Genomic DNA, 26,031 nt, shown 5'->3' with positions numbered 1-26,031 from the left:
GTTTCACCATGTTGGCCAGGCTGGTCTCGAACTCTTGACCTCGTGATCCACCTGCCTTGGCCTCCCATAGTGCTGGGATGATAGCTGTGAGCCACTGTGTCCGGCCTAATTATTTATTTTTTTGAGACAGTGTCGCTCTGTCACCCAGGCTAGAGTGCAGTGGTGCAATCTCGGCTCACTGCAACCTCCACCTTCTGGGTTCAAGTAATTCTCTTGCCTCAGCCTCCTGATCAGCTGGGACTACAGGCACACGCCACCATACCACCATACCCGGCTAATTTTTGTGTTTTTTAGTAGAGACAGGGTTTCACTATATTGGCCAGGCTGGTCTCGAGCTCCTAACCTCATGATCTGCCTGCCTCAGCCTCCCAAAGTGTTGGGATTATAGGCGTGAGCCACCGCGTCCAGCCTATTTATTTATTTTTGAGATGGGGTCTTGCTCTGTTGCCCAGGGTGGAGTGTAGTGGCATGATTTTAGCTCGCTGCAGTCTCAAACTCCCAGGTTCAAGCAATCCTCCCGCCTCAGCCTCCCAAACCTGGTGGCATGAGCCACCATGCTTGACTCTGTTTTTCTTTAGAGTTCCACTATATAAGAGCATACCCCCAAACAATATATGGCTGGTGGATTTTTTTTTTTCCAGAGACAGGGTCTTGCTTTATTGCCCAGGCTGGTCTTGAATACCTGGCCTCAAGCAATCATCCTGCCTTGGCCTCCAAAAGTGTTGGGATTACAGGTGTGAGTCATCCTGCTGAGCCTGCTGGTTTTTGCCAGATTTTTGTTTGCTAGTTTTGGCTCATATGTGTAGTTCCAGCACTTTTGGGGGCCAAGAATCCCTGGAGGCCTTGTGTTTGAGACCAGTCTGGGTAACATAGCAAGACCTTGTCTCCATAAAAAAGGATAATTGGCCCGCACGGTGGCTCACACCTGTAATCTCAGCACTTTGGGAGGCTGAGGCAGGCAGATCACGAGATCAGCAGTTTGAGACCAGCCTGGCCAATATGGTGAAACCCCATCTCTACTAAAAATACAAAAACTAGCTGGGCATGGTGGCACACACCTGTAGTCCCAGCTACTTGGGAGGCTGAGGCAGAATAATCCCTTGAACCCAGGAGGCAGAGGTTGCAGTGAGCTGAGATTGGGCCACTGCACTCCAGCCTGGGCAATAGAGGGAGACTCTGTCTCCAAAAAAAAAAAAAAAAAAAAAAATATATATATATATATATATATATATATATATATATATATATATAGTTATGTGAAAGGCATCATTCAGGTCCCACTCTTCTGAGGTTTGCTGTCTTTGCACAGCACGAAGCATGCAGCTCTCCTCCACGCTGATGCCCTTGGTGCCAGTTCATCTCCGCTGGGTGAACACACCACAACCTTGCCAGTGTGCATTGGGTGCACCGAGGTGCCGGTGATTAGGGATATTCAGTCCTCTCCTGCCGTGCATGTGTGCATTAGACAGAGTGCATACCTAGGAGTGCAAAAGCTGAGTCACAGAGCAGGGTCTCTTCAAACTGGATTTGAATGTGCTGTACCGTTTTCCAAAGTGGTTGCACATGGCCAGGTGCAGTGGCTCACGCCTATAATCCCAACACTTTGGGAGGCTGAGGTGGGTGGACCACTTGAGGTCAGGAGTTCGAGACCAGTCTGGCCAATATGGTGAAACCCCATCTCTACTAAAAATACAAAAATTACCCAAGTGTGGTGGTGCACACCTGTAGTCACAGCTACTCGGGAGGCTGAGGCAGGAGAATATTGTTTGAACCTGGGAGGTGGAGGTTGCAGTGAGATGAGCTCACACCTCTGCACTCCAGCCTGGGCCACAGAGTGAGATTCTGTCTCAAAAACAACAACAACAACAACAACAAAACAAAAAAAAAAAAAAAAGGAAAAAAGAAAAAAGAAAATGGCTACACTTATTTGTGCTCCTACAAGTCTGAGAGCTCCACAGCTCCACTGCTCCACGTCCCCACCCTGGCATCCCCAGACCTTTTAAGCTTTGCCCGTTGAGTGGGCGTGCAGTGGTGGCTCACTGTGATCTAACTGGCCCCCCACTTACTCTTGACGTCCAGCTGGGCAGCATACTTGGTGAAGCCCTTCAGGCAGACCTTCTCGCCGATGAGGGAGAGGAACTCCTCGAAGGCGGGGCCAGCCTCCTCGTTGTTGTACATCTCCTCCTCGGAGCTCTGGCCGGCCTTGCAATAGAGGATGCCCACCTTGTGCTTCCGGCAGAGCTGCAGAGGCAAGAGTGGCTTTGTGGAGGCAGGCCAGGCAGAGATGGCAGAGGGAAGGGAGCAAGGGGTATGTCTGAGGCCTTCAGCCCTGGGAGCTGCTGGGACCACTCGAGAACCCAGAGCCACAGCCAGACAGGGAGGAAAACAGTGTTGGGGCATGGCGGCATGTCCCAGTTGTCCCTTTCCCTCTCTCCCCTCCCACAGAAGCACAGCGAGGTGTCCAGGCTGCCTCTTCTCGCTATGGCGGGTGGAGGATGGCTGGTGATGCCACGCTTGCATGAAAGAGACTGTTGCCTTGGCCGGCTTCCCACAGTAGGTGGAATGCTTCCCACAGTAGGTGGAATGCTTCCCACAGTAGGTGGACTGGGATGGGCTGAGATTCTGCAAAAGCAAAATCTGGAGGGCTCAAGGCTTATAGTCAATAGCTTTTTTAGGGAGTGGGCTCCCAACAACCATGTTTGCTTTAGGTATCTCGGATTCCCCTGGTCACTGGTGACTGGGCCACGGTCAGCCACCTGACCTACGCATAGCCCAATTGATGGCTCTCCTGTGACCAGGGTCAGCTTGCTGGGGTCTGCCTGTGGCTGGAATTCTAACAGACTGGGAGCTGTGGGAGAGGCGAGAGAAGCAGAGGGAGCCAGCGTGTGGAGCGGGGAGGAAAGACGCTAACCCCCCACCACAGACACATATACGCAGCACACATGGGGACCTAGCAGCGATCTCACCCCCAGACGATCTCCCTCCTTTAGGAGACCCAGTTACATTCCTGCTCTTGGCACCACTAGAATTTGATTCAAATCCCTCCTTTTGCTGAAACCAGCTTAAGTAGGTTTCTGTTACTTGCAAAGAAAAAAGGATGTGACCAAGATAGAAAAAGGTACCAGGAGTGGGGTTGCAAGCTACTGCCCCTGCAGCGCCCTGACCTCCAGCCCCTGACTCACCCCTTGCTCATCGAGCTTCAGCAGTTGCTCTGTCACCTTGGGGGTGTTGAGGGCCAGCCGCAGGCAGTGGATGTTGAGCTCGGGGATGACGTACTCCAGGGCATCCTTCAAGGGCAAGCCCCGCCCGGTCCCATGCTTGGTGGCTGTGGGCGTGGCATCTTCCAGGATGGAGCCCCGCAGGGTGATGAGCTACTCAAGGGAGAGAAGGGAAGGTTAAGGGGTTCTTGGGACCTAGAAAGGGATGACAGCATACGACAGACATCTTGTGTTGAAAGAGACATGTGTGATGATTGGAAGTTTGTGCTCTAAGGTCAGAAAGTCCTAGGTCTGAGCCAGAACTTGAACCTGTTGCCGCCTGGCTGTGTGGTCTTGACCAAGTGACTTCGTATCTCTGAGCCTCAGCTTGCTCTTTTGTGAAATGGGTACAGGATGGTATTGTAACCTTGAAGGGGTGTTGGGAGGGTTAAATGAGACAATAATGTAAACTAACTTCATCTGTTCAACATATATTGGCTGAGTGCCTCCTCTGAGACACTGAGTCCTATTCTAGGTGCAATGAACAAAGACCCTTGTCCTTGTGGAGCTGACACTGGAATCGGAGAGAAGTATTATGTAAGGTAGTAGGGAGTATAATGAAGAAAACAGGTCCTACCAAGAGGATGTGGGCTCTTGTCCTTATTACAGTAATACTGTATTATGTACACATTCCTGTAAATGCTTATGTAAAACACCCGCCTGCCTTGAATACTGGCACCACCTTGGATCTTGAACTGTGGCACTGGTTTCCGACCAGTTTCATCAAATTAAAAAAAAAAAAAAAAAAAGGCTGGGCGCAGTGGCTCACGCCTGTAATCCCAGGACTTTGGGAGGCTGAGGTGGGCAGATCACGAGGTCAGGAGATCGAGACCATCCTGGCTAACAAGGTGAAACCCTGTCTCTACTAAAAATATAAAAAATTAGCCGGGCATGGTGGCCGGTGCCTGTAGTCCCAGCTACTCAGAAGGCTGAGGCAGGAGAATGGTGTGAACCTGGGAGGCAGAGTTTGCAGTGAGCCGAGATCACACCACTACACTCCCGCCTGAGCAACAGAGCGAGACTCCGTCTCAAAAAAAAAGAAAAGAAAAGAAAAAAAGGGTCAGGTGCAGTGGCTCACACCTGTAATCCCAGCACTTTGGGAGGCCAAGGTGGGCAGATCACTTGAGGTCAGGAGTTTGAGACCACCCTGGCCAACATGGTGAAACCCCATCTCTACTAAAAATACAAAAATTAGCCAGGCATGGTGGCATGTGCCTGTAATCCCAGCTACTTGGGAGGCTGAGGGAGGAGAATCACTTGAACCCGGCAGGCAGAGGTTGCAGGGAGCCAAGATTGCACCACTGTACTCCAGTCTGGGTGACAGAGCAAGACGCAGTCTCAAGAAATAAATAAAAAAGGAAGAAAAACGCCACCAGTGATTCTAATGTGGATGGTCTGGGATGGGGCCAGACATGCATGTTTGTATACATGGCATATTTTTAATCCATTTCAGGTGCTTCTGATGGGCAGCTAGGGATGAAAACCTTTGGACAAAGCCAGTCACAGCCATCTCATTCCCATTCCCCAGATGTTGCTTTCCTAGGTTTTCCTATAGACAACCATGTGACCAATTCCAGGCAATAAGACGTGAGGGGAATTGTGCTTGGTGAGGACTTCTGGTGCAGATTTCTCTCTAATAAAAGGAAAGCCCCATTTGGGAGGCCAAGGCGGGCGGATCACCTGAGGTCAGGAGTTTGAGACCAGCCTGACCAATGTGGTATAACCCCGTCTCCACTAAATACACAAATATTAGCAGGGTGTGGTGGCGCATGCCTGTAATCCCATTTACTTGGGAGGCTGAGGCAGGAGAATCGCTTGAACCCAGGAGGTGGAGATTGCAGTGAGCTGAGATCACACTATTGCACTCCAGCCTGGCAACAAGAGCCAAACTCTATCTCAAAAAAAAAAAAAAACCACAAAGAAACATAGGTGTGAGGCCAAATAAATTATCACAAAGTGAATACCTGCGTAATCACTATCCAAATCAAGAAATGCATTTCCAGCACCCACAGCCCTTTTGTACCCCCTTCTTTTTCCCCAAAGGTAACTATATCCTGATTTTCAACACCATCATTTATCATTTATTTCTATTTTTGAACTTCATGCAGTTTGTATTTTTTTATTCTTTTGTTCTTTTGAAGACAGGGTCTCACTCTGTTGCCCAGGCCGGAATGGAGTGGCACAATCACGGTTCACTGCAGCCTCGACCTCCTGGGCGCAAAAGATCCCCCTGCCTCAGCTTCCTGAGTAGCGGGGACTATAGGCATGTGCCACCATGCCTGGATAATTCTGTATATCTTTTGTAGAGACAGAGTCCCACTATGCTGCCCAGGCTGGTCTGCAACTCCTAGGCTCAAGTGATCCTCCCGCCTCGGCCTCCCGGAGTCCCGGGATTACAGGTGTGAGCTACTGCGTCCAGCCAGGCAGTTTGTATTCTTTTGTTATCTGGCTTCTTTCTCTGAATCCTACATATGTGAGATGCAGCCACGCTGTTGCGAGAGGCTGACGTTTTACTTTGATAGGTTTGGTCCTTTTCACGTTGATAAGCACCAGAACTGCTTCCAGTATTTGCCAACTGTGAACAGTGCTGTTAGGAACCCTCACAGAAGCACCTCAGTGCACATGAACACATTTTTTTTTGGTTTTATACCTAGGACAGAAATTGCTAAACCACCAGGCATGCTAATCTTCAATTTTACTGAACTGCCAAATAGTTTTCCAAGTGGTTGTACCAATTTACACCCCACCAGCCCTGTCTGAGCCCCTGCTGCTCCACATCCTCACTAACACCAGCTCGTACCTGTAGCCACAGCATGCTGCTGGCCACCAGGTCATGCCACGCACGGGACCAGCACCACACCAAGAATGCACAAGAAAAATCCCTCCCCAGGGGGCTTGTTACAAGCACCCAAAGTACACTTGGGGCTGTGGTCTAAAGACTAAAGAGGAGGCCAGGTCTGGTGGCTCACGCCTGTAATCCCAGCACTCTGGGAGGTTGAGGCGGGCGGATCACCTGAGGCCAGGAGTTCGAGACCAGCCTGGCCAACGTGGTGAAACCCCATCTCTACTAAAATAGATAAATTAGCCAGACATGATGGCTTATGCCTGTAATCCCAGTTACTTGGGAGGCTGAGGCAGGGGAATCACTTGAACCCAGGAGGCGGAAGTTGCAGTGAGTTGAGATTGTGCCACTGCACTCCAGCCTGGGCGACAGAGTGAGACTCCATCTCAACAACAACAACAACAAGACTAAGAAGGATAAGTATTAACTGCAAAAACATGCTTGCCTAAGTCGAAAAACACAGGAGGTGGCAAAAAAAACATGTCATGACTTCGCCTCTAAGCACACAGCCCGCCACCCTTGCCAAATAGCACCTGGGCAAGAGGTATGTGTGGAAGGAATAGAATGATCCCACTTCTGGCCCCGGTAATTAATAACAAACAAATCTCTCTCATCACAAGCAGGGTAGTGTTGAAACCGATCATGAAAAGCAATAGTGTCAGGGGCTTTGCCCTGTCAATCTGGGTGGCCCTGGGGTTGTGGGTTTCAGTTAAGGCACCAACAGGATCAGTGTCTTTATATCCCATTGACACTGTCCCACAGTGCCCTCTGCTGGGAATGAGGGACAGCATGGACCAGAAATCATTCTTCCCTGGAGACCGGTGGCTTACAGTCATATTTTGGCTCTGACCACCTCATCAGCTCGCACTACTTGAAAAGCTCTTTCTGCACTGGGGACAGTAAGTGCGACACTGGCAGGTCATGAGTGGCCACCTCACTCTCTACCTGGTCACCCCCACCATCACCTCTCACCTGGACAGCAGCCTCCTCCAGGTCTCCCTGCCCCTGCCCTGTCCCCAGTCCATTCCTTCTACAGCTGCCCGAGTCAGATCACAGCCCTCCTCTGCTCAGAGCCTGAAAACATCTGGCATCAGCTGGTCAAGGGCAACAAATCAACTAAGCCATGAAAGGCACACAGTGCCACGCGAGCAAGGAGGTTCCAGCTGGTACAGGTTATCCCCACTCACTCCTGACTCAGACGCGCTCCCCGCTTGACTGTGCTGGGCGGTGGGTGTACCCTTCAAGAGCATTTCCTAGGAGGTTACTTAGGAGGTGGTCTGCCTGGATTTGAATTCTAGCTCTAGCTCCTCCCTAGCTGTGTGATTCTGGGCAAGCCACTTAATTTCCCTATTACCTCATTGACAAAATGGGGATAAAAATGCCTGCCTCAAGGCACTGAAAGGATTCAAAAAGATCTGTGTATAATGCTTAGCGCTGTATCTTGGGCATAGAGTAAGAGCTCAATGTGTGTTAACCACTATTATCTGTAGATGAGTGTTAAATGTTTATGTACAAAGTCACATGCATAGTTAATAGTTTTAAATTTTTTCTTTTTTATTTGTTTTTGGAGACGGAGTTTCGCTCTTGTCGCCCAGGCTGGAATGCAATGGTGTGATCTTGGCTCACTGCAACCTCTGCCTCCTGGGTTCAAGTGATTCTCCTGCCTCAGCTTCCCGGGTAGCTGGGATTACAGGTGTGTGCCACCACACCCAGCTAATTTTCGTAGTTTTAGTAAAACCTCCCATCCCATGGTTTTGCCATGTTGACCAGGCTGGTCTCGAACTCCTGACCTCAGGTGATCCACCTGCGTAGGCCTCCCAAAGTGCTGAAATTACAGGCGTGAGCCACCATGCCCGGCAATTCACTTATTTTTAATAGAGACAGGGTCTCGCTATGTTGCCCAGGTTAGTCTCAAACTCCTGGGCTCAAGCAATCTTTCTCCCTCGGCTTTCCAAAGTGCTGGGATTACAGGTGTGAGCCACTGCACCTAGACGAGTTTTAAATTTTTTAACCTTAAGCAGGAAGCTACATTTTTTTGCTTTTCCCCCTACTTAACAATATGCTTTGGAGATTTTTCATTTAAACACACACATGGCCAGGTGCAGTGGCTCATGCCTGTAATCTTGGCATTTTGGGAGGCCAAAGGAGGAGGGTTGCCTGAGCCCAGGAGTTCAAGACCAGCCTGGGCAACATAGTGAGATTCTATCTCTAAAAATAAAACAGGCCGGGCGCGGTGGCTCAAGCCTGTAATCCCAGCACTTTGGGAGGCCGAGGCGGGCGGATCACAAGGTCAGGAGATCGAGACCACAGTGAAACCCCGTCTCTACTAAAAATACAAAAAATTAGCCGGGCGCGGTGGCGGGCGCCTGTAGTCCCAGCTACTCAGGAGGCTGAGGCAGGAGAATGGCGGGAACCCAGGAGGCGGAGCTTGCAGTGAGCCGAGATCGCGCCACTGCACTCCAGCCTGGGCAACAGCGTGAGACTCCGTCTCAAAAAAAATAAATAAATAAATAAATAAATAAAAAAAATAAAAAATAAATAAAACAAAATTATTAGCCAGGTATGGTGGTGCACGCCTGTGGTGTCAGCTGCTAGGGACGCTGAGGCAGGAGGATCACTTGAGCCCAGGAATTCGAGGCTGCAGTGAGCTATGACTGCACCACTGCACTTCAGCCTGGGGGACAGAGTGAGACCCTGTCTCAAAAATAAATAAGCAAACACACACAGACACACACACAATCAGATGTACCTACTGAACAAACACTTGCTTTTTTCACTTAATGAAAGCTTTCCTTTTTCTACTTTGCATACTTATGTATTGTCTAAGTTCTTAACAATAAGCGTCTGGTACTTTTTAAATAAAAAAGAAAAATCAATAAAATAAAAATCCAAATCTCTAACCCTATCAGAACTAAAGCCTGTCCAAAAACTCATGTGTGCTAGGCCAATGAGAACCACTGGGCCTGGGCGGGGCCACACAGTTCCTGGCTGGTTGCTATTCCCACTCCCTCCTCAGTGTCCTGGGTGAGACAGTGCCAGTGAAGGGGCTTGAGACAGGGCAGCCTGGCCTGGTGCTCGTCCTGTCCAGGCTCTCTGGGTTTTGGATGAGCGGTGCCAAAGCCCAGCTCCAAGTCTGTTCCTGCCTCGGTGGGGAGCCTGGCACTGACAATGCTCATATCCCATCTGCTGGGAGATGCGGGTCCACTCGAGACTGTCGCTTGGCAGCCAGGGGCGGCCATCTGGGGCAGGCCTGCTGGCTTGGAAGGCAGCCCAGACCTCTCGCTCTGGCCCCCATGCCCTGGTTTACAGGACCCCAAGGCATGTGTGTGTGAACATGAGAAGGACAGAACCCCATCCGTGAGCTCAATCCATGCTCCCCAGAATGGGCCTCTGACCTCCTGGGAAAGAACGTCCGCTGCGACAGTGGTACTGCTCATAATTATTTTCCGTCAAGTGTCAGGCCCAGCACTGCCTGCTTGATATGTGCAACCTCACCGAGCCCACAACACAGTTCTGCAAGCCAAGAATTTCCAAGAGGGAAACTGAGGCTCCGAGAGGAAATGAGCCATGTGCCCAAGGTTCTAGAACTGCTGAGTGGCCAAACTAGGACTCATATGAGGTCTCCAACCCATGGAGCATGGCTCTGCCTCAGGACCTCTGCACTGGCTGTTCCCTCTGCCTGGAATGCTCTTCTTCCAGTTGTCCACACGGCTCTCTCTCCCCTTCTCTAGGTTTACTAGAACGTTACCTTCCCAGTGAGGCCTCTCTTGACCTTCCTGTTAAAAATCTAAGCACCTGCCACACTCATCACTCCTTGCTTCGTTCCCCACCTTGTCACTATAGGCAGCACCAACAGCGTAATTTGCTAAGGTGTTTGGTGTCCTGCTCTCTCCTCCTCAAAGACCCACTCCCCTGAATATCTTTGCTGCCTTGTGTGCTATGGTACCCTCCATGCCCAGCATAGAGCTGGGACGGGCGAGCACTGAGCAAACGTCTATGGAATGGATGGATCCCAGGCCTGTGGCTGTGAGACCCAAAGTGTCCCCGTGCTGTCACCTGGGATGGACCAGAGTCCCCCACGGCTAGTTTTGTAGGTGCTGGGGGTAGGAAGTAGATGGGAGCAGGTATACACTGGGAATGGCATCAAGCCAGTTTCAAACTTAGTGAACAGGAAATCACAGCAAAAAAATTATATAACCCAGTATCCATGCACTAAAGTCTCACAACTCTCAGTATGTGTGGCATAGTCTAATATATATATATTTTTTAATTTTTATATTTTAAGTTCTAGGGTACATGTGTATAACGAGCAGGTTTGTTACATAGGTATTACATGTGCCACGTTGGTTTGCTGCACCCATTAACTCATCATTTACATTAGGTATTTCTCCTAATGCTATAGTCTGGTATTTTTTATTTTTTAGAGACAAGGGTCTCACTGTGGTGCCTAGGCCGGTCTTGAACTCCAGGTTTCAAGCAATCCTCCTGTCTTAGCCTCCCGTCCCAAAATGCTGGGATTACAGGTATGAGCCACCATGCCTGCCTATATATTGTATTCTCTTTTTTTTTTTTTTTGAGACGGAGTCTCACTGTCACCCAGGCTGGAATGCAGTGGCCGGATCTTAGCTCACTGCAAGCTCCACCTCCCGGGTTTACGCCATTCTCCTGCCTCAGCCTCCCGAGTAGCTGGGACTACAGGCGCCCGCCACCACGCCCGGCTAGTTTTTCTGGTGTTTTTTTAGTAGAGACGGGGTTTCACTGTGTTAGCCAGGATGGTCTCGATCTCCTGACCTCGTGATCCGCCCGTCTCGGCCTTCCAAAGTGCTGGGATTACAGGCTTGAGCTACCGTGCCCGGCCCTTATTGTATTCTCTTTCTTCTTTTTTTTTTTTTTTTTTTTTTTTTTTTTGAGACAGAGTCTCACTGTGTCACCCAGCCTGGAGTGCAATGGAGTGATCTTGGCTCACTGCAACTTCCACCTCTCAGGTTCAAGCGATTATCCTGCCTCAGCTTCCTGAGAAGCTGGGATTACAGGCACCTGCTACTACGCCTAGCTAATTTTTTTTGTATTTTTAGTAGAGACGGGGTTTTGCCATTTTGGCCAGTCTGGTCTCAAACTCCTGACCTTGGGTGATCCACCCACCTCAGCCTCCCAAAGTGCTGGGATTACAGACGTAAGCCTCCATGCCCGGCCTATTATATTTTCATTACGAACAAAAACACAAATGCTAGCACTGAGTTGGCTGAGCTCCTAACTCATGAGTGGGTCCAATGTGCAGTCTAAGCTGACTCAGTCAAACCCCAGAGGCAGCCGAGTGTGGTGGCCAGAACACAGGCAGGCACCCTGCCCTGCCACGCCCTGGAGGGTGCTTTGGGCAAGTCCCTTCACCTCTCTGTGCCTGTTCTGTCATCTATAAATGAGGACAAGAGTGTCTTCATCCTAGAATCGTGATGAGATTTAAGTGAGTTAATAGATATAAAAGGTATAGAATATTGCCTGACACACAGTATAAAGGAGATTTGCAGTAATAATAACCTTTGTAATAAATATATATATATATTATTTATTTTTTTTTGAGATGGAGTCTCGCTCTGTCACCCAGGCTGGAGTGCAGTGGTGCGATCTCGGCTCACTGCAACCTTTACCTCCTGGGTTCAAGAGATTCTCATGCCTCAGCCTCCCGAGCAGCTGAGACTACAAGTGTGCGCTAACATACCCAGCTAATTTTTTGTGTTTTTAGTAGAGACAGGGTTTTACCATATTGGCCAGGCTGGTCTTGAACTCCAGGGCTCAAACGACCCACCTGCCTTGGCCTCCCAAAGTGCAGGGATTACAGGTGTGAGCCACTGTACCCAGCCTATTTATAAGTATATGACTGTAGGCGTCATTTCACCCAGCAGTTGCCCGTATGTCCTAAAACAGTCGGATGCAGTGTGAGCTGTCACCTCTCATTCTGCTCTGGTGCTCATCTGGCCAGAAAGGTGGGTGGAGGGAGGAGGGGCTGGGGAGACACAGGCTGGTGACCACCTGTGGTTTGGCACACATGGTTTTGTGGCTGCCTCTTCCTGGCTGCTGCAAAGCCTCCGTGCCATCCCATTCCCCCAACACAGTGGGAAGGTCTTGGTCAGGGGATGGGGCGAGGGCACTCCGAGCTGCATCTGCCAGCCTGGATGAGGTCCAGGACTTGGCTGGCCCCACAAAAGTCCTTGGCAGCCTCAGCCTGCTAGGCTTCCATGTCTGGGCAAAGGCCAGGCCCAAGGGGCTGGGGCAATGCACGCTGAGGGAGACCCATTTTGGAGGGCCTGCCTAGCTGGTGACTGCCCCTTTTCTGAAAGGTCTTCCTTATTTGGGTCTTCTGGACCTCTCTGTCATTTCTGCTTGCCTGGGTCCCCTCTTTTTGCTGAGGATCTGCCCTGCCTCCTTCTCCAGGGAGCTCTGGTGGAACTGTCAATCACAGTGCCTGGCCTTGCCCCTGGACCCAGGGTGGGGGGTAACATGTGCTAGACCTGGCCAGTTTCCTCTACCACCCCGATCACAGCGACTGGCCCAGGGATTGCATTTGTGATCTAAGCAGAGCCAGAGTTCTTCCCAGATAAATCTGTCTAAGTCTTTTTTTTTTTTTTTTTTTGAGATGGAGTTTTGTGTTTGTTGCCTAGGCTGGAGTACAATGGTGCAATCTCAGCTCACTGCAACCTCCGCCTCCTGGGTTCAAGCAATTCTCCTGCCTCAGTCTCCTGAGTAGCTGGGATGACAGGCACCTGCCACCACGCCCAGCTAATTTTTGTATTTTTGGTAGAGACGGGGTTTCACCATGTTGGGCAGGCTGGTCTCAAACTCCTGACCTCAGGTGATCCGCCTGCCTTGGCCTCCCAAAGTGCTGGGATTACAGGCATGAACTACTACTGTGTCTGGCCAGTCTGAGCCTTTGGGATGAGAAGGCGTAAAGATGTAGGTTTGAGCAGCCCATCTCCATGTTCTCATGACACGGTGAGAGCTTGTTAGTGGCAGAAGAAAATGACATTCATGATGCAAACAGCAAAGCCAAGCAGAGACCTAAAGTAGCAGAGTTCTGGTGACTGCATTTGAGTCTCTAAGTCCAGCTATGCCCGAAGCTTGCCCTACCTCTGGATTTGCAGTTACACGAACCATGAATGCTATTTCTGACTTAAGAAAGTTAGAAGTAGACTTCTGTCACTTACAATTTAGAGTTCTAATAGAGCATGGGTGCCCCAGCAGGACTTCCCCACTAGCTACAGCTGACATTTAATCCAGGGGAAGGCCTCCAGCCAGGATCATGGGCTTCTCCACTCAGAATGGAAAGTGACACATTGGGAGTACCTTGAGCTGATTGGCCCAACAGCAGCGCCTGTGGTTGACAGTCCCCAATTCCTGTCCTGCCTGAGGCTTGTTGCCTTAATTCTTTCCATTATGCAGGACACCTCATGATCCTAAAATGATCCCTTACCTTCCCTTTTATTTCTTATGCTTATTAGAGTTCATCTCTCGCAAACAGGTTTTGTAATGTTGGGCTCTGAAGTCAGACACCCTGGACTGAAATCTTGGTCTGGCCACTGATTCATTGATCCTATAGAAACCATTTATCTCTCTCTCTTTTTTTTTTTTTTTTTTTTTTTTGAGACAGAGTCTCACTCTGTCGCCCAGGCTGGAGTGCAGTGGCATAATTTCAGCTCAGTGCAGCCTCTGCCTCCCAGTTTCAAGCAATTCACCTGGCTCAGCGTCCCCAATAGCTGGGATTATAGGCGCGTGCCACCACGCCTGGCTAATTTGTATTTTTGGTAGAGATGGAGTTTCGCCATGTTGGTCAGGCTGGTCTTGAACTCCCGACCTCATCTGAGCCACCCACCTCGCTTCCCAAAGTGCTGGGATTACAGGTGTGAGCCACTGTGCCCAGCCGGAAGTCATTGAAATTCTGAGTCTTAGTTTCCTCCTCTACGAGATGGAGAGACTAACAGGATTGCTCTCCTGGGGTGGTTGGAAAGATTCCATGAGATGAAGCCAGGGAAGTCTTTGCCCCCAGAACCTAGCTCGAGATGCGAGTGGCTATGATTTCTTTAATAAGAACGAGAGTGATGGGACCTACCTCGCGGGTCCGGAAGATGATCCTGTACTGGTACTGAGGTCCATGCTCCTTGTGGTCTTCCAGCTTCTCCCGCTTAATGCTCACAGCCACTGGCCCCAGTTTCTCATCCACGCCGAAGTAATTGGCATGTTCTAAGAAGGAAGAGCAGGCGAGTTCAGGCTCAGCTGTCTGGGAAGGAGGGGCCCTGATGCCCAGCAGGCCTGCAGATAGGGTGATCAGGCAGGGTCCTGTGCAATCTGTGGAATGCTGGTCACGCAAACCTCATGCCTTGGTCACACACACCCCCAGTAGAGAAACTGTAAGAGGCAAAAGCCCACCTTACTGTACCACCTCTGCCAAGCCACAGAACTTTTCTGAGCCTCAGTGCTCTTGTCTGAGAAAACGGGGCCTTGATGCCACCCACAATTCAGAGAGCTGATGTGAAGGCAAAATGAAGCTACAGATATGAAACGCTTACTACGGTGCATGGCATGTCATCAACCCAGCACCACTGTGATTCATCCCGTGCTTGCAAATTGTTCACTTGGTTTAACTGCTGATTAGCCCTTGTGAAGTTGTTAAGTACGATTCTAGTCTAGAGAGCCTCCTGACATCTGGGCTCTGCCCCTTAAGAGATGTCTGGCCCCAGCCAAGTTGCTAGACAGCATTTTCAGCCATAAAATAAAGTTAAAGGTGGACCCAGCCTTGAGTACTGTGCCAGGCACATAGCACGCACATGATGAGTGTTGGCAATGACCAGCCCCAGTCGTTGGCGCCTGTCAGGGACCACGATAGGGGTCCCCAGGCATCACCTTTATCTCACCATGGTTCTTTACCTAGGTAACTTCAACACTGCTCTTTTTTCCCTTAGGGTAACAGAGGCTTTAGCCAGCCATGGGGCACGCCTCCTGCTCCCTCCTCTACCCGACAGCTGCCTCCTCTTTTTTTCTAAAACATGCTGCTATCTTATAACCCTTCCAGGCAAACAGTTCTTCCCGATGTATAACCCAAGTATCTCATGCTTGTGTGGGTATCCACCAGCGGTCTGTCTTGACCCAAGTCCATGAAGTTAGCATCACCCACCACCGGAAATTGTACTGGTACGCTGAATGTTTTTAACTGATGGTTCTTGTTCTCATGAGATGCTCTTGGCAAATCAAAGGCTAATCTAAAGGCAAAATATTGTGTGTTAATTAATGGCCCCAATCAGGATAGCATCTGCAGGGGGTTCAACAATCTCCAGCTGATCAGAGAATGGAATAAACATTGTACTCTACAGATCTACAGATCGCAGATACCAGCTTATTCCTGAAGCAGCTACAGGGGTTGTTGCTTTTCCCATCAATGCATATCTAGCTCCTTGCAAATCCTAGCATATCGCAGACACTCAAACACTGACCAATGATTAATTTATTTACTAGTTTTGACAAAGACTCTTTGCTTGGCCAAACTTTAGTCAGGCTTTGGAATATTCTCCTAGGCCCATCTGTGCACCTCCTTGTAAAATCCAGTTTTAACAAAGAACCCTGCTAAGTCAGTTTAGCAAGAACCCTGCCCCCCAACCTTATCCTAATATCTGGACATCCTCAACATCTGATCAAGCTCTTCATCCTTCACCATCCAAAGGTGATGTCGGATCATCCTGGTGTGTCATCATCGAGATTAGGTTGGTTTAGCCAGAATCTTCCTTACCTCTGACATTTCTTCTTAGTAATTTCTTCCATCCACTGACCCCCACCCTGACTCTTGGCTATAAATCCCCACTTGACCACGCTGTATTCAGAGCTAAGCCCAATCTCTCTTCCCTACTGCCAGACCCCGCCGCAGTGGTCCCTACGCCTACTGTGATGGCTCTGAATAAATTCTTTACTGTGCTTTAACAAATATTATTGAATAGTTTTCTTTTTTGAGACAGGGTCTTGCTCTGTCACTCAGGCTGGAGTGCAGTGGTGCAATCATGGCTCACTGCAACCTCTGCCTCCAGGGCTGAAGCGATCCTCCCAGCTCAGCCTCCACAGCAGTTGGGACTACAGACACGTGCCACCACACCTGGCTAAATTTTTAACCTTTTTTTGAGGTCTCACTATGTTGCCCAGGCTTGTCTCTTAACTCCTAGGGGCAAGTGATCATCCCGCCTCAGCCTCCAAAAGTGCTGGAATTATAGGCGTTCAGGGAGCCCTTGTGCTTGGCCAGGACATTTTTTTCTTGAACAGCTTTCAGTGCTACAAAGAAATTTTTAAAAATAAAATGACTTTTTTTTTTTTTAAAGCTGCATGATGAGTACTTCCTACCTGCCTAACACAGAACTAAGTATTTTAATGTATAATCTTACTTGATCTTTATTTGATCCACATTCCTTTCATGTAAGTATTTGTATGTGTAGGTTGAAAAGAATGTGTTCTTTGTTGGTTAGGTACAAAGTTAATATATATACAGTGTAAAATCAAGTTTTCATTAGGTTATTCAAATCCTCTAAATCCTTATTTTTCAGTTACTAGATTCTGTCAATTTCAGAGAGATAATCTGTGCACTTCTCCCGCTATGGTTGTGAATTTTTCCACTTCTCCCCGTAGCGTTTTTGTTTGTTTGTTTGTTTTTTTGTTTTGGTTGGGGGGACAGAGTCTCACTCTGTCGCCCAGGCTGGATTGCAGTGGTGCGATCTCGGCTCACTGAAACCTCTGCCTCCCAGCTTCAAGAGATTCTCCTGCCTCAGCCTCCCAAGTTGCTGGGATAACAGGCACCTGCCACCACACCCAGCTAATTTTTGTATTTTTTAGTGGAGACAGGGTCTCACCATGCTGGCCAGGCTGGTCTTAAACTCCTGACCTCACGTAATCTGCCCACCTCGGGCCTCCCAAAGTGTTGGGATTACAGGCGTGAGCGAATGCGCTCAGCCAGCCTGATCCATTTTTAAAATCTATATACCCCTAAACCAAGTTGCCAGGTATATAAAGGTTCACAACTACCAGAATTTCTTGGCGAATTTTAAGAAACATGAAATGGCCTTCTTACTTCCTCTAAAAAGTGCTTTCAGCCTTTAAATCTATTTCATGTGATACTGATATTGTCTCATTGGCTTTTTCCTTGTAAGCAACTGTCTGGAACTTCTTTTTTTTTTTTTTTTGAGATGGAGTCTCACTCTGTCGCCCAGGCTGGAGTGCAGTGGCACAATCTCGGCTCACTACAAGCTCCGTCTCCTGGGTTCACGCCATTCTCCTGCCTCAGCCTCTCGAGTAGCTGGGACTACAGGCGCTTGCCACCACGCCCGGCTAATTTTTTGTATTTTTAGTAGAGATGGGGTTTCACTGTGTTAGCCAGGATGGTCTCGATCTCCTGATCTCGTGATCCGCCCGCCTCGGCCTCCCTAAGTGCTGGGATTACAATCGTGAGCCACCGTGTCTGGCTTGGAACTTCTTTTTGATCCCTTTCTTTTCAATCTCTGTGTCATTTTGTTTGTGCATGTGATATTGATATAATCATCTTCATTTGCCATGCAGTCTGAAGGGTAAAACGTATCACATGGATCAGCTATGGAACAGATACCCCAAACTGAGGGCTTTCTGACTCCAAGTTGGAACTCCAGAGACTCCAAGTTGAAGCTCCAGTGCCCCATGGGACAACTTAACTGACATTTGTTATGTTTGACAAGGACCTTACTTTAAATATTTTTTAAAAACTAGTTGCTGTGAGCCAGGTGTGGTGGCTCACGCCTATAATCCCAAACACATTGGGAGACCGAGGGGGGTGGATCATCTGAGGTCAGGAGTTCGAGACCAGCCTCGCCAACATGAAGAAACCCTGTCTCTACTAAAACTACAAAAATTAGCTGGGTGTGATGGCAAGCATCTGTAATCCCAGTTACTTGGGAGGCTGAGGCAGGAGAATCGCATGAACCTGGGAGGCAGAGGCTGCAGTGAGCTGACATCGCGCCACTACACTCCAGCCTGGGTGACAGAGCGAGACTCTGCCTCAAAAAAAAGAAAGAAAAAGCAACAACAACAACAACAAATCCAGTTGCTGTGGAGTACTAGCTGCTAGCTCCTCTTCTTTTTTTTTTTTAAGAAAAACTCTCTATTCTTGGAAAAGAGAAACTTTGTCTAGCTAAAAATCTACATTTCCCAGCCTCCTTGCACACAGGTGTGGTCACTAAGTGGAAGTGGTTGGATGGGGCTTCTGAGAAAGCTCTTTAACCCATTTATGCTGGAGACTGCAATTTTGTGGATTTTTCCAGGAGTAAAAATTCAGACCCTGGCAATGACCTTGAGCAGTAGGCTATAACTCCCACATGCTTAGTGTTCCAATAATGAAACACTAGGCATAACGGCATAGGGGGTTGACTTGACAAGAGGTCTGCCTTTTTGTCCTTACCCTTTCCTCTTTTTCTCTGCCTGGAAACACAGATGTGATGCCTGTAACTCCAGCAGCTATCTTGGTGTGGTGCGGCAGGGGATCGTGCCATGCACTAAGGCTGATGTTCCACTGATGCTGAAGACTGACCAAACCAGCCCTGGGCTGCTGAACTCTGGCTTTCTTCACAGGAGAGTCACTTCTATGTTGTTTAAGCCTGTTACTAGCAGTTACAAGCAATTCTGATTTTTTTTTTTTTTTTGAGACAGAGTCTCACTCTGTCACCCAGACTGGAGTGCAGTGGCATGATCTCGGCCCACTGCAACATCTGCCTCCTGGGTTCAAGTGATTCTCCTGCCTCAGCCTCTCAAGTATCTGGGATTACAGCCACATGTCACCACGCCTGGCTAATTTTTTTGTATTTTTAGTAGAGACGTGGTTTCACCATGTTGGCCAAGCTGGTCTTGAACTTCTGACCTCAAGTGATCCACCTGCCTCAGCCTCCCAAAGTGCTGGGATTATAGGCATGAGCCATCATACCCAGCTAATAATTCTGAATCGTTATAGCTGCCACCATTTAAAAATCAGTAAAGTCTGTATTTTAAAAAATCTGAGTTTCAGGAGAATCTTGAAAAACTGGAAAGGCTGGTAACACTAGATTTGTCTGCATGTCTTGCATGACAACAGTCAGCTGGCACCGGGCAGGAATGGCCTAGTCTTTGCCTAGTATGCCGTACTCTTACAGTGTTCTGCTGTCCCCTGAAGCTGCCTGGGTTTATGGTCTCTGCAATACGCTATGCTGTCTCCTGGGAATGCCTCACCAGCACTAATCATGTATGAAGCCCATCTCTCCCTGATGTTAACACCCTCCAAACATCAACAGCTTCGCCTTCAAAGTGGATCCAGAGGCCGGGCGCGGTGGCTCACACCTGTAATCCCAGCACTTTGGGAGGGTGAGGCGGGCAGATCACAAGGTCAGGAGATCAAGACCATCCTGGCCAACATGGTGAAACCCCATCTCCACTAAAAATACAAAAAAAAAATTAGTTGGGTGTGGTGGTGCACACCTGTAGTCCCAGCTCCTTGGGAGGCTGAGGCCCATGAATCGCTTGAACCTGGGAGGTGGAGGTTGCAGTGAGCAGAGATGGCGTCACCGCACTCCTAAATGGATCCAGTAGTGGCTTGCAAGATTCTTCCCCACTTCTGGGCTCCCATCTTAGACATGTCCATCATCTCCTGCCTGGATGACTGCAGCAGCCTCCTGCCTGTTCCCCTGTCCTCTCCCCATCCCTCACAGTCTGCTCCCCACATGCAGCTGGAGGCAGGTCGTGAACACAGGAGTCAGAGGAGGGCCCTGCCCTGCTCAAAGCCGTCCTGTGGCTCAATCTCATGCAGGGTACAAATGAGAGTCCTTGCTAGAGTCCCACATGACCTGCCCCTGTCACCCCCTGCGTCAGCTCCATCCACTCTCCCCCATCACTCTGCCCCAGCAACACTGACCTCCTGTCTGTTCCTCCAACATTCCAGGACTTTTTTTTTTTTTGAGATGGAGTTTCGCTCTGTCACTCAAGTTGGAGGCTGGAGTGCAGTGGCGCGATCTTGGTTCACTGCAACCCCCGCCTCTCGGGTTCAAGAGATTCTCCTGTCTCAGCCTCCCGAGTAGCTAGGACTACAGGCATGTGCTACCACACCTGGCTAATTTTTGTATTTTTAGAGGAGGCAGGGTTTTGCCATGTTGGCCAGGCTGGTCTTGAACTCCTGACCTCAAGTGATCCGCCCTCCTCGGCCTCCCAAAGTGTTGGGATTACAGGCGTGAGCCACCGCGCCTGGCAGTTCCAAGACTTACGTATTCGCTGCTCTGTTCTGGGAACAGGGTCTGCAATTTGCACATGGTGCTTTCAGCTCGGTACTCAAACCGCACCTGCCTCCGAGGCCCTCTCTGACCATCCCCTACTGAGATCTGCCCCCACCCCCAACACTCCATTTCCTTCTTCCCCACTTTACTCTTTTCCACTGCATTTAGCACCCTATAATCCCCTGTGTATTTTTCGTATTTATCCTGTTCTATTGTTTGTCTTACCCATGAAAACATTAAAAGTGCTGGGAAGACAGAATATTTGTTTCAAGCTGGTTGATACTATACCCCCAGGCTCTAGAGAGTGCCTGGCACTGAGCTGTCCAAGCCCGTACGTGCTGAGTAAATGCAGAGCTGTTGTGTCCTGTAGCTCCAGGTTTATGGAGTGCTGCTGTGTCAGACACAGGGCTGAGGCCCGGGTGGCTCTGCTCACCGGATCCTCACAGCCCTCCAGAAGGGAGGTCTCTGTTCCTGCCACATCCTCAGTGCCAGAGCAGTACCTGGCACAGAGTAAATGAATAAGTAGGGGTCTCGGAGACAAGCCGCGGCCCACCCAACCCTCCCACCCACCCGCCGTCCGTCACCTTTGCCCACGAAGTAATCCTGGTAGTAGCGGGCGCCCAGGTCCACATGCTCGATGCTGTACTGCCGGGGCCGACTCTGCGTCCTCTGCTGCTCCTTGGGCACTTCCAGCACCGAGATGCTGGCGTTGGTGCGGTAGGCGCTCAGGGAGGGCTCTGCCAGGTGGCCCTCGCCGCTGCTCGGGGAGCCCACGGAAGCCCGGGAGAAGCTCACGTTGCGCTCACACTCGCCCCCAATCTCATTGCGGAAGTGTGGGCAGCTGAGCAGCAGGTCATTGCTGTTGTCATCGCCGAGGTCCTGCTCCAAGTTCTCCTTGCAGTTTAGGTCCTCCGTGCTGGTGAAGGCCGGGTCCAGGCCTCCGAGGCTGTGGGCCCGCGAGGCCGTGAGGGAGGCCATGGCCGAGGCGGCGGAGGCGGCCGAAGCGCCCGTGGTGGTGTTCCGCCTCTGCGACACCGACACCCTGTTGGCGGCCGCCTCGTTGAGATCGAACAGCATGCTCTGCACGTCGAAGTGGGCGAAGCTCTTCTGACACACCCACGGCCTGCTGGCTTCCGGGGGGCTGCGGCCCTCGTCGGCCTCCCCCGGGGACCGCCCAGCCTCCCCCTCGGGTTTGCTGCTCCTTAGCTTCCGAAAGATGGACGAGTCCACTGAGTCCCCGCCGCTGAGGCCCCGCACAGGTTTCTTTCGGGTCTTCTCCTTCTCCTTCGCGGGCTGCAGCGGCAGGAGGCTGTCCTTGGCGGGCTGCCCGTTGTGGCAGTCCTCCTTGGCTCCGCCTCCGCCCCCCATGAGGTGCGGGCCAGGATCTGCCCGGAGGAGCTCGGTGAGGGCCTGGCAGCCCCGGGCGTCGGGCTGCTCGCTGCGGAACTCGTTGAGGATGTCGAAGAAGCTCTGCTCCGGCATGCCCTGCACATCGATGGACGAGGTGCTCCCATACTCGCGGAAGAGGGGCAGCGCCCCCGTGTGCCGGACCCCGCGCGGCTCCCCCGCGTCCTCCGCGTCACACTCGCTGAGGGTTATCTCGCTGCTGCTGCGGTGCCGAAGAGGGAGGAAGGCCCTGCCGGGGGACCGGGGCCACCCGTCCTGGAACTCCACGTCTTTGGACCTTCTCCTGGAGAGTCGGTGGAAGGCTTTGGACCCTGAGGAAGCTGGGGTGCTGGTGGGGGGCTGTCCGTTCTGTATGCTCCTCATGGAATGGGCCATCTTGGTGGCCTTTGTGCCATCTGTGTCCTGTGAGGGGCTTGGGTTGCTCTGCTCCCTCAGGGCCTCCCGCTTGGGCGGCCAGTCGGCCACCCTTGCACGCACACCCATCTTGGGCATTGCGGGGGTGGTGGGGCTGGGGCGGGTGGTGGCAGTGGCGGTAACCGGGCTGTCACCAAGAGGCTGGGACATGCTGCCATTCTGGGCCCAGAATCCCAAGGGAGCATAGTCCCCTGTGTGTGGCCCAGGGAGGACATCGCCCACCCTGGCCCCACAACTGGCTGCAAGGTCCACACCATCGCTGGGGATGGCCCGATAGGTGGTCATAGTCCACGGGCACTGGAGTGCTGCTGGCCCGGTACGCTGTGGTGTCACTCTATAGGGTTCCCCACCCCTCAGCCATTGTTCAGGGCCGCCAGGCCCAGGATGAAGGATGCTGGGCCCTGAAACCTGACAGGAAGGTTGTGAGCCTGTGGAGTCCAGTTCTCCACCATCGCTGTGCACAGCTGAGCCCGGGCAACCTCAGGAGGCAGGTGCTGTCCTGGGGGCTCCAGACCGAGTGGTTCAGCAGCACAGAGCAGGCAGCAGTTGCGGGCGCCGGCCAGCCGGAGGTAGCGAGGAAGTTGTCCCCGCCATGCTGAAATGGGAGAAAAGGAAAATGTGAGCTGTGATAGCCGTGTTACTGCTCCCAGAAAGTGGGACATGTGACTTTTCTTGACAGCCTCACTCATTAAAAAAAACCTTTTTATTATGGAAATTTGCAAACATACTCAAAGGCAGAGAAGAGACTGAGTCACCCATCAGCTCCAACAACCACTAACTAGCTCCTATTCCCATTTCATCTATTCACCCCGCCTTATGACCTTCTTTGTTTCTAACAGAATGTTTTAGAGTAAACCCCAGACATCAGGTCTTTTTTTTTTTTTTTTGAGACAGAGTCTCACTCTGTCACCCAGACTCGAGTGCAGTGGCACATGCTTGGCTCACTGCAACCTCCACCTCAAGGGTTCGAATGATTCTCCTACCTCAGCCTCCCAAGTAGCTGGAATTCCAGCATGCGCTACCTTGGCCAGCTAATTTTTTGTATTTTTAGTAGAGAAGGGGTTTCATCATATTGGCCAGACTGGTCTCGAATTCCTGACTTTAGGCAATCCCTGCCCACCTCAGCCTCCCAAAGTGCTAGTATTACAGATATGAGCCACCATACGCAGCCAGACATCAGGTCATTTTTCACCCATAAATACTTCAGCTTGTATCTCTAGTAGGTAAGGTTTAAAAAAAAAATCACTACAATAACATTATCATACTCATCTAAATTAACAAGAATTCTTTAATGTCATGCAGTACCCTGCCTGCATTACATTTCCCATCATTGTCTCGCAGGTGTCTTCTGTGAGCTGGTTTGTTCGAAATTATCTTCTGCTTATGCAGGTATTTTCTTAAGTCTCCTTTACTCTACAACAGCCACCTTCCTTTATTTTGATGCTCTTTACTTGTTGAAGGAAAGGGGTCACCCGTCCTGTGGATTTCCCCACTTTCAGGATCCCTGTGGTGCCACTTAACATGTTCCTCTGCCCCCTGTATTTCCCGTGAACTGGTGGCTTCACGCAGAGGCCAGACTATTGTTCATCTGCTCTGTTGTTCGCTCAGCTCAGCTACTCTGTCAGAAAGGAAGTGAAAATGACAGATGAGTCAACATGAGCACCAGTGGAGTTTGGGGAGGAAAGCCGCAGAAGGAATGTCTCTAGAAATCCATGTGGTTACTGCAGACTATGGCTGGGTAAATCAGAGCCCATCACTTTTTCACTGAGATCTCCCCAGTGACTGCTTACTGCATTAAAACACTATCCAAACTCCTTCCCCTGCTCCATAAACCCCACAGGATCTGGCTCTGATGTCTCTCCCCATCCCTGACTAAACTCTGATCATACTGGCCTTCTTTTCTGTTCTGATGCACTAAACCTTATCCAGGATATCTGATATGCTTCCTCAGTCCTTCCGGGGGCTGGTTCCTTCCTGGGGCTGGTTCTTTCCCATGTCAGTTTTTCCATGGAGACTTCCAGCTGGGCGCGGTGGCTCACGCCTGTAATCCCAGCACTTTGGGAGGCCAAGGTGGGTGGATCACTTGAGCCCAGCAGCTCAAGACCAGCCTGGCCAACATGGCAAAACCCTGTCTCTACTAAAAATACAAAAATTAGGCAGGTGTGGTGGCAGGTACCTGTAGTCCTAGCTACTCAGGGGGCTGAGGTAAGAGGATTGCTTGAACCCGGGAGGTTGAGATTGCGTGAGCCATGATCACACCACTGCGCTCCAGCCTGGGCAGCAAAGTGAGACCTTCTCTCAAACAAAACAAAACAAAACAAAACAAAAAAACTCCCAAAAAACAAAAACAAAAACCTTCCCAAATCACCCTATAGAGACAGAGAAGCCCCATCTTCTGTAAGCCTTTCTTAATTATCCACTCTACTTTCTTCCAATTTTTTTTTTTTTTTTGTCTCGCTCTGTCACCCAGGCTGGAGTGCGGTGGCCGGATCTCAGCTCACTGCAAGCTCCGCCTTCCGGGTTCACGCCATTCTCCTGCCTCAGCCTCCCGAGTAGCTGGGACTACAGGCGCCCGCCACCTTGCCCGGCTAGTTTTTTGTATTTTTTAGTAGGGACGGGGTTTCACTGTGTTAGCCAGGATGGTCTCGATCTCCTGACCTCGTGATCCGCCCGTCTCAGCCTCCGAAAGTGCTGGGATTACAGGCTTGAGCCACTGGGCCCGGCCTTCTTCCCATTTTTTTAGCAGTTGTTCATTCTGTCTACTGGCTGGGTCCACCACTCAAATGTTGGCTCCAGAACGGCAGGGATGTCTGTGTTGTTCACTGATGCATCCCCAGTGCCTAGAACAGTGTCCAGGACGTTTGTTCAGTATTTCGTGTATGTACGAGTGAACAGATGGCTTCTGCCTAATTGGAGGTGTAAGTACCTCCTGATTTGCAGGCCCCTGGGGAAGGGAGTCTGTGCCTCTGTCCAGCACATAAAACCACCTGCGGGGTCACTTCCCTTTGTCTCCACCTTGAACTTCTAGAAGATGAAAATCCTGCTGGAGAGGAAGGGGAAAGTGGGTCGCCGTCTGTGATGGAACCTGTTGACTGCCCAGCAATCGTGCCCGCTCCCTCCTGCCAATGGAACTGATTTTGCTCGGAGCAGTACAGTGCTGCTTTGGGCTGGGCACTTGGCTCAAAGTGACCTCTAAGTTTTCTTTCCTTGGGAATCTAGAGCTGGATGCAGCCGTTCTTGGTCAGCAGCTATTGGTGCTTCCTGTGTGAGAAAGTAGCAGGCCTCTTCTGTGTGTGTGTGCGTCGGTGTGTGTGTGTGTGTCTGTGTGTGTCTGTGTATGTCTGTGTGTGTGTGTCTGTGTGTGCATCTGTGTGTGTCTCTGTGTGTCTGTGTGTGTGCATGTGTGTGTGCATCTGTGTGTCTGTGTGTGTGTGCGCATGTCTGTGTGTGTGTTCTGTGTCTGTATGTGTCTGTGTCTGTGTGCATCTGTGTCTGTGTGTGTGCGTGTCTGTGTGTCTGTATGTGTCTATGTGTGTACATCTGTGTGTCTGTATGTCTCTGTGTGTGTGTGCATGTCTGTGTGTGTGCATCTGTGTGTGTGTGTGTGCATCTGTGTGTCTGTGTGCGTGTCTGTGTGCGTCTGTATCTCTGTGTGCGTGCGTGTCTGTGTCTGTATGTGCGCGCATATGTGCATGTGTAGGGGGGCTTTTCCTAATTTATGCCCGGAGGTATGGAGCGAACCGGCAGAGACCACGAGGGAAGCTCAAAGCAGATTCAAGGAGCAAAATAGCAAGGAGAGCCTACAGCCTCTGAAAAAGCGAGCACCAGA

At 50.5% G+C, this 26,031-nt stretch overlaps 2 protein-coding genes and 1 long non-coding RNA gene across 10 annotated transcripts in view; 1 reads left to right on the top strand and 2 right to left on the bottom strand.

Annotated features, from left to right (window-relative positions):
- The window catches only part of C19H19orf33 (chromosome 19 C19orf33 homolog), a 231,429-nt gene extending 211,286 nt beyond the window's left edge, over positions 1-20,143 (bottom strand). The window contains exon 1 of the mRNA XM_077982622.1: positions 20,140-20,143. The gene's annotated coding sequence lies outside the window, so the exon portion shown is untranslated. The remainder of the gene's footprint in view (positions 1-20,139) is intronic.
- SIPA1L3 (signal induced proliferation associated 1 like 3) overlaps positions 1-26,031 on the bottom strand; it is a 308,912-nt gene that overhangs the window by 108,029 nt on the left and 174,852 nt on the right. For all 8 annotated transcript variants that reach the window (XM_028839531.2, XM_028839535.2, XM_077982387.1 and 5 more), the window contains 4 exons: positions 20,966-22,797; positions 14,201-14,331; positions 3,183-3,371; positions 2,067-2,241 (listed from right to left, as the gene is read on the bottom strand). In XM_028839531.2, coding sequence (XP_028695364.2) covers positions 2,067-2,241; positions 3,183-3,371; positions 14,201-14,331; positions 20,966-22,487 — 2,017 coding nt within the window. In that variant the 5' untranslated portion in view covers positions 22,488-22,797. The remainder of the gene's footprint in view (positions 1-2,066; positions 2,242-3,182; positions 3,372-14,200; positions 14,332-20,965; positions 22,798-26,031) is intronic.
- On the top strand, positions 11,657-16,300 carry LOC144337451 (uncharacterized). The gene is made up of 2 exons (XR_013410614.1): positions 11,657-12,805; positions 16,164-16,300. It is a non-coding gene; the product is annotated as an uncharacterized LOC144337451 (long non-coding RNA).

This window comes from Macaca mulatta, chromosome 19, assembly GCF_049350105.2.
Source record: "Macaca mulatta isolate MMU2019108-1 chromosome 19, T2T-MMU8v2.0, whole genome shotgun sequence".
In the NCBI taxonomy this organism is placed as follows: Eukaryota; Metazoa; Chordata; class Mammalia; order Primates; family Cercopithecidae; genus Macaca; species Macaca mulatta.
The sequence above is the reverse complement of the archived record's forward strand: the minus strand, read 5'-3'. Positions and strand labels throughout refer to the sequence as shown.